At 36.4% G+C, this 8520-nt stretch overlaps 1 protein-coding gene and 1 long non-coding RNA gene across 4 annotated transcripts; one reads left to right on the forward strand and one right to left on the reverse strand.

Moving 5' to 3' along the window:
• Positions 1-37: 37 nt before the first annotated feature.
• Positions 38-5690, reverse strand: LOC143264082 (uncharacterized). Of its 3 annotated transcripts, none has more exons than XR_013037569.1 (7): positions 5552-5690; positions 5207-5472; positions 4901-4990; positions 4787-4815; positions 4533-4708; positions 4368-4465; positions 38-586 (listed from the first exon to the last, which is right to left on the reverse strand). It is a non-coding gene; the product is annotated as an uncharacterized LOC143264082 (long non-coding RNA). The 3 variants fall into 3 exon arrangements; XR_013037570.1 differs by having other exon boundaries at positions 4901-5042; XR_013037571.1 differs by lacking the exons at positions 4787-4815; positions 4901-4990.
• Positions 3656-6781, forward strand: LOC143264081 (uncharacterized). The gene is made up of 2 exons (XM_076529567.1): positions 3656-6393; positions 6477-6781. The coding sequence occupies exon 1, from the start codon at positions 3688-3690 to the stop codon at positions 6013-6015; it is 2328 nt and encodes a 775-aa protein (XP_076385682.1). The 5' UTR covers positions 3656-3687; the 3' UTR covers positions 6016-6393; positions 6477-6781.
• Positions 6782-8520: the final 1739 nt, after the last annotated feature.

Below are 8520 nucleotides of genomic sequence, written 5' to 3' on the forward strand. Positions count from 1 at the left end.
TTAATTATATAAAAGCGAAGTTAGCTTTATCCGAAAACAGACTTAGGTACGATCTAATATAAAGTATTACCTAGCGAGAGTCATTTAGTTAGATTCATAATTATCTATTACGTATTGCTCAATTTGCCAAGTTCTGTTATTTCTATTATTAATATTATGTCAAATCTATTCTAGTTTCTTTAATCAAACCAGTATACTTTTCATATTTTGTTATTTGTTACTTGTTATTTGTTAAATTCATCATCTTCGTTATTTTATTGAATAAACCCTTATTGTTGAAAGATATTGACCTGTGGATTTCACTCCTTAACCGCATACCACACGAATCCCACAATCTTTAGATTTAGTTATTTTCCAAAACGAGTCGTTTAATTGGTAAAAGCCGCTCTTTACCTTCTTAGCGCTAGTAACTATCTGAACTTAGGTTCCAGAGTCGTTACACGTTTTAATAACAGAAAAAATAAATTTTTTGGTGACAGCGGTGGGATACGCAGGAATAGGTCATTGAACGTAGCTGCAGATACGTGTCACTGATCTCCTGTGTGGTAAGAGAACTTTTCTCTGCGGAGGTCAAGATCATTCATATCTAGAATAAAGCATAGACGATTGAAAAGTATATACGTAGAGAGAAAAATATAAAAAAAAATATATATAATAAATAATACATATATATTAATTAATTATAATAGAATAGATTATGTCACTCAAAATGGATAACGAATTAGAAGCTCAGGAAGGAAGTTTAGGAATTCAGTCAGAGAGCATTACTCTCCCCGTTCCTCAGATTAGTATACGGGATGCTGCAGATATTGTGCCTGCATTTGACGGTCATAATATTCCGTTGTATCAATTTACGAAGAATTGTCTAAATGCGAAGAGTATTATTTCACCTCACGCCGAATACGGTTTAGTTCAATTAATTAAAAATAAATTATTCGGGCAAGCATCTAGGGTCATTTCCAGTGGCGATTATAATACTATCGAAGAATTACTTACTGTCCTAAAATCACGCTTTGCACCATTATACACTTCATATCAATTATACGGCGATCTCTCTAAAATGGCGCAAATGCCAAATGAAGCAGTAGTAGATTATAGTAGCCGTGTTTCGAGCCTTTTATTACAAATAAAAAATTGTAACGAAATAGAGCAACCACAGCTAGCGCCGCAATACAACAAAACCGCCGAGACAAACGCGATTAGGACATTTCTAACAGGCTTAAGGCCAGAGATTTATGGTAGGCTACGAAGTCATGAATATATATTCTTAGATGACGCGATTAGCGCAACGATTCTCGCCGAAGCAGAATTTAGGGAAAATCAGGTTCGCTTAAAAATGGCAGAAAACTACTCTCGCGCTAGTAATTATAGGCGTCCAAATTATATATCAGGGTCTCAGCAGACTGCTAGGGTACAATGGCAGCAAAAATTCTGTCTGCACTGCCAAAGGTTAGGGCATAGAACGCAGGACTGTCGAAACATAAGTCAACCAAGAAGACCATGGACAGAAACTAACCAGAGACAACCAGGGCCACAACATACAGCCCCAAGTCCGAACAGTCAGATAGCTAGCCAAAGTATTCTTAGAAGGCCTCCAGTAGCCAAGCCTCCTCCTCCTACTTGCTCGTTTTGTAAAAATATTGGACATACGATAGAACAATGCAGGAAAAAAGCATATCAGGATAAGAAAACAGAACAGGTGCGTAGTAGAACAAATTTTATAGTACCCACTAAAGTCATTAAGAAACCTCCTAGCATCGCAGTAAAGAATAGAATTTTTCAAAACGGGTCAGCCTTGCTTATGATTGATACGGGATCTGATTTAAATCTAATTAAAGAATCATCATTAACACACCCTACTCAGATTTATACCGATGTCTGTTTGCAATTAAGTGGCATTACTAAAGGAAAAATTTCTACAACAGGGTACATCAAAATGAAGATATTAAACCACGAAACGATATTACACATTGCCGAAAATTTGCCAATAGAACAAGACGGAATTCTTGGAAATGAATTTTTTCAAAACACCGAAGCAGTCATTAATTATCCAAAATCCATTGTAATTACCAAAGACTTCACAATACCATTTGAAGATCCAATAATTCATATAAAACCTAGGGAAAGAGACGTGATTCCAATTAGAGTTTTAAATACTAATGTCAGCACCGGATACGTTCCAAAATTAAACATAAATTCAAATTTACATCTCGGTAACGCTATTGTCACTAACAGAAACGGAGTAGCATTCATTTACGCAATTAACGTTTCCTCTGAGGAAATTAAAATTCCTATGCCAGAAATAGAACCTTACCTTCACCAGATACACCTAGGGTACAAAAATTATTTAACCTATTACGATTAGACCATTTAAATTCTGAAGAAAAATCTAGTGTTGAAAATTTAATTAGGGAACATGCAGACAGATTTAATTTGCCGGGAGAAGATTTAGAAGCAACAAATAAAGTACACCACCGGATCATTACTACCGATGACGTACCAATTAACGTTAAACAATATCGATACCCACAATGCCATAAAGAAGAAATTAATAGGCAAATTGACGACCTTCTCCAAAAGGGTATAATAGAACAATCAACCTCACCTTACAATTCACCCCTATGGATTGTACCTAAAAAAGAAGATTCGCAAGGTAAAAAGAAGTGGAGACTAGTAATAGACTTCAGGAAATTAAACGAGAAAACAATTGGAGATGCATATCCTCTTCCTAACATCACCGACATTCTTGACCAATTAGGAAGCGCGAAATATTTTTCAATTTTTGATTTAAAGTCAGGATTTCATCAAATTCCTATGCATCCTGACGATAAAAGTAAAACTGCATTTTCAACCCCTTATGGCTATTACGAATTTAATAGAATGCCGTTCGGACTGAAGAACGCACCGGCCACATTTCAACGACTAATGGACAATGTACTATCCGGACTTCAAGGAATAGAAATATTCGTATACCTAGACGATATAGTAATCTATGCCAGTTCACTGAGGGAACACGAAATCAAGTTCCATAAATTAATGGAGAAACTCAGAGATGCCAACTTGAGCCTGCAGCCTGATAAGCGTGAGTTTTTGAAGAAAGAAGTGACATACTTGGGCCATATTATTGATGAAAACGGAGTAAAACCAGACCCCAAGAAAATAGAGGCAGTAGAGAAATTTCCAGTACCAGAAACAGTCAAAAATGTAAGGCAGTTCTTAGGACTCTGCGGGTACTATAGGAGATAAATTAAGGATTTCTCGAAGATAGCCAAACCATTGTCGGACTTGACGAAAAAGGAGCGGAAGTTCGAGTGGACACATCTCCAGCAAGAAGCCTTTACTATCCTTAGGGAAAGTTTGTGTAAAGAGCCAATCCTAACGCATCCGGATTTCAACAAACCATTTAACATTACCACAGATGCGTCAGGCATAGCAGTTGGAGCCATCCTCAGCCAGGGTGAAATTGGAAAGGACCAGCCTATCGCATACGCTTCAAGAGTTCTTAACCCTGCTGAAACACGGTACTCAACTACGGAGCGAGAATTACTTGCCATAGTCTATGCAGTACATCATTTCCGCCCATACATCTACGGAAGGAAATTCTTCCTCATCACGGATCACAAACCTTTGGTCTGGTTGAACAGTGTCGCTGATCCAACATCGAGGTTACTACGATGGCGAATAAAAATGAGTGAGTACGACTACGAAATCAAATACAAAGCTGGAAGTTTGAACGCTAACACGGACGCACTATCCCGTAATCCCGTTCAGACGAAAGTATTACCAGTCAATTCTAAAAGGCCTCGATCAACAACTACAAGCACAGACACTAAGAGGGAAATCAAAAAGAAGAAAGAGTGGCATCAATATAAAACTCGTCCGCGAGATTCAGCTACGTCTAGCTCAAGAGAAGTTAAGAAGAAAAAGGAATATCATCAATATAAAACTCGACCACGAGATTCAGCTACGTCTAGCTCCAGAGAAATTAAAAGAAGAAAAGAATGGCATCAGTATGAAACCCGACCACGGGAATCAACGACCAGTTCACGAGAGGTTAAAAGAAAGAAGGAATTTCATCAATACCCTACGCGTCCATTAGAAGACATAAATGCTGACCAATTACCAAATAAACGAAGAAGAAGAATAAAGCAAGAGGAAACCTCTGATGAATCGAATTATTACGATACGGACGATTCAGATGACGAAATTAGTAGCCAAAAAGGAAATGAAGACTTTAAAATGGAAGTACAAGCAGAAATACATCCACCACCTTCGGAATTTAAAGTAAAAACTCCGCCACCATTAATATTGAGGAAAAACGATCCTATAGTAATTGGGGATGAAATAGAAGAGATAGATGAAGATACCATAATTCCCAAACACCTATTCAAAGATCCTCCTAAAATTAATGCCGACTCTTCCTCTTCAGAATCCCAAAAAGAAGAAACTCCTCCTCCTTATAAACCTGAAATATTAAACAAATCCGGTCCAGTAACTCCAATTAAAATCAAAAAGGAAGGTGGAGAACTTACTGTTAGTAAAGCAAGAAAACCAAAAATAACAGAAGAAATAGTGAGTTCCATAGCTGAAGTTAAAGATCATCTTTGGACTAGAAAGGGACCAGTAGCAGTATTCTGGAATTCTCAGGGAAGTCCTTTAGATCCTGAATCAGAGTTGTTCATTAAAAGAAGAAAGATCAGACCAGCACCTAGGAAGGAAATTACACAAATTAAATTAAAGAAACAATGGTTATTTGGCATAACAGTTACGTCAAAAAGGGAATTACCACAAATTCTTAGGAAACTTGCGTTGCTCCTTAAGAAATATAAAATTAGTGACCTTAGTTTACCGAATGATAAATATCTTAGGAAATTAATATACATAATCTTTGCTGACATACCAATTCGAATCACAATTTGTACTGGGGACATTAAGACTCCGTCATTCGAAGAGAGAATTCCCATTATCCAGGAAAATCATACTACACCCACTGGGGGACATAAGGGAATTAGAAAGACTTACCACCGCGTTAGAGACAACTACTATTGGAAAAATATGAAAAAGGACATAGCTGATTTTATTAAAACTTGTATTGACTGCCAAAGGAATAAGTTGGTACGCGTTAAGAATAAAGAGCCAATGGTTATTACAGATACCCCATTGGACGCATTCGACAAAGTTTCTTTAGACATATTAGGACCGTTACCTTTAACTTCAAAAGGGCACAGCTACATATTAACAATCCAAGACAATTTAACTAAGTATTCCGTAGCAGCACCCATTGTCTCGATAACTGCAGAAGATGTAGCCAGAGCATTTACTGAACACTTCATTTGTAAATTTGGTTGCCCCAAAGCAATCTTGACAGACCAGGGGACATGCTTTATGAGTTCCTTGATGAAAAAGCTGGCAAAAATATTTCACATTCAAACGTACAGAACTTCATCCTTCCATCCTCAGTCAAACGGTTCCCTAGAAAGAAGTCATCAAATCTTAATAGAATATTTAAAACATTTCCTCACGCAAGAGAAACAATGGGATGATTGGTTACCACAGGCAATGTTCTCATATAACACGAGTATACACGAAGGAACTAAATTTACGCCCCACGAATTGGTATACGGAAGAAAAGCGCGGCAGCCATCAAACTTTCCAATTGAAGAAGCAATGTGTACATACCCAGATTACGTGGATAATCTCATCACAAAATTACATAATTTCCGAACCACTGCGCGAAATAATTTAAAATTGTCGAAACATCGTCAGAAATACTACTATGATAAAAAGATTCGACCCATACAATACGAAACAAATGAAGACGTATTTCTTCTTAATCCACCACGGAAAAATAAATTAGAGAAAGAATACTCTGGTCCATACAAAATTACAAGGACCATAGAACCAAATAATGTAGAATTGCAAGTCGGTGGGAGAAACAAAAGGCGAATTGTTCATAAGGATCGCATTAAGAGGGCCCACCTACCAATGAGGGATCGAGAATCGATAGAGAGATGAGCGTGCGCGCAAACAAGGGTAGAATAATTTAAATTTACCGCGCTTCGTAATTTTGCAATCGCGAATTTTCTAATACATAAGAACTAGCAACTAAGGGTGTGGCAAAATTGCGGAAACGAAGCGTGTAGCGTTAGAACACAAAAGCAATCGAAAACGTGGCGTCACGGGGAATAGTCGTGCATTTTATCAAGAAGAATTCTTTCGATAATCCAAGGAAAATGGATCAAAAGCGCCGGTGTGAAAACATATTGAACGCAATGTGCGTCAGGGATAAAGAATTAGCATTTAACTGTAAATACAGCCAAGAACTGGGACGTATATGTCTAAATTGTATTATATCAGCACATCCCGAAGCCAAAGAACAATGGTGGAACTCAGGCAAGAATCAAGCTTCCATTATTTCTTTAACAAAATTAATACAATCTAATATAATATATATATTTACGTGTATGTACATATAGGCACCCATCATTTCATTAAACGAGAGGCTGTCCTAAGGAAAAGCGTATGCATAAAGTGCAAGATACAGCTCGCGGAATTGAAACCAGCAATTGCTTGCACCACGTGCTACAAAAAAATCTTCTACATGGAGGACGAAGACGACGAGCCATTCAATGCCGGCGTCCTAATGAACGCTGAGGATTCATACCCAATAGTGGAATTGCGAAGCGTATCATTACAAAATGGAAAATTACACTACGAATAATTAATTTGTTTTTTTTAAATATGTAAAAATATAAAGGAAGAGGAAGTTTTATTTGTTAAAAGGAAAAGAAAGTTTTGTTAATATTTTGTTTTTGAATAAATTTTGTTTGTTATCTTTGATAAATAGCGGTGTATAAAATTATTACCCGTACAATTAATTAGTAAAGCGGAAAAGAAAAAGAAAAAAAAGGAAAGGAAAGAAACATACAATATACATATACTAAACACGCGTTATTACTATATATATTCTACCATACTTCTACAATTAACGACGCCATATTAGTATTGTCGAAATGTCACGAAGGGCAGGCAAGAAAGTTTTGTTGAGAAATCTTAAAGCTAAAATGAAGAAGAATTTAAGCCAGGTAATTCAAAAACATATAAAATACATACATATAGAACTAAATAGAGCAAAATTATCGTATAATTTAGGAGGAGTCCACTAATAAGTGGAAACTGATCGAAATCGATATACCCGATCCCCCGTTCAAAGAATACAAACAAATAGACAATCTTCAAGACCCAAGGCGAAAATACTGGAAATCGCTATGGTTGTTCGGGCGAGGAGCTGTATCACCGAGGAACAACGAGGATAATTGCCGATGTACGAGATGCATAATCTCCAAATTCGTAAACCAAAAGTCTCTTGAGGACAAGAGACCTACATAAGGGGGAAGGTGTAACATCCCGGGAAGAGTTTTTTTAAAGTGGCAGTCCTATGTTCAATTTCATTACCCGCTGATAGAAATAGTTTAGTTACCGACGATAATAGACTATTACCGACAGTACATTATATACCAATTACCTTATGTATTCAGTTCAGCGGTCGGTAACCGATACATATATATTTATTTTATTTTCAATAATTATTTTATATTTTCAATTTAGAAAGGATAATGTAATTTACAAAGACAATCAAGTTAAGTTAGAACAATTAAAAACAAAATTAATGTATTATTTTATAGTCATTCGAATAAATGTATAATTCTATATGGAAAATTCCGTAATGCTATGTGCCTACGTGCCGCGAAGCTAGCCCCGAATTTCCTGGAATTCTCGCGTAGTCTTAGAGAAGGACAGAAATACATTTTACAATTGCGATATTATTAATTATTAAAAACTATTAGTTAAACAAATCAATCAATACAGATCGAGCGTACTAATATTATGTTATTCGGAACTGAAGTCAAACGTTAGTTTATTGCACTGAATATTGTAAATTATAATATTATTCAATGGAATGTTCTAGAAGCATCCTATGCTTATACATCTAGCTCCGAACCGTATAGAAGTCGTGCGTAGTACATAGAAAAGGATAGAAAATGCAATTTCATTAAAACACTATTAAATTACTATTTTTATATCAAGAATATAAATCATTATGTAGAATGCTATATTAATAATGTAATTAAACCGTTCGTTTGTACAATTAATGTCTAATTACGAATTTATAAGACAATATTATATTTCGACGTTATGGGGATTTTCCGAGAAATTGCCAGACTGGCGAGTATAAAAGGCCGAGCGAAACTCGCCTAAATCGCAGAACAGTTTTCGAAGTCGAGCGAACTAGAAGTCTACAGATAAGTATAACCGGAACAGTTTTCGCTGTGAAGAGCCGCAACGATTCTTAATACTTGACTGGTAAAGCGGGTATACGCCATTTGGATACTTGGTCGTGGGTCGTTCTAGTAGCCAGTGAACAACAGGCTCCCCATTCAAACGGTCTCGTATCTGAAACTCCTTTAGGAGAGTGCTATACTTAGCGCCAAGAAAGGCTAAGATATCGAAACGATAGCT

Source organism: Megachile rotundata, chromosome 3 (assembly GCF_050947335.1).
Source record: "Megachile rotundata isolate GNS110a chromosome 3, iyMegRotu1, whole genome shotgun sequence".
Lineage (NCBI taxonomy): Eukaryota > Metazoa > Arthropoda > Insecta > Hymenoptera > Megachilidae > Megachile > Megachile rotundata.

Bases quoted from the DNA above. Each gene is read 5' to 3' on its own strand.
- LOC143264081 (XM_076529567.1), top strand. From the start codon at position 3,688: ATGAGTGAGTACGACTACGAAATCAAATACAAAGCTGGAAGTTTGAAC.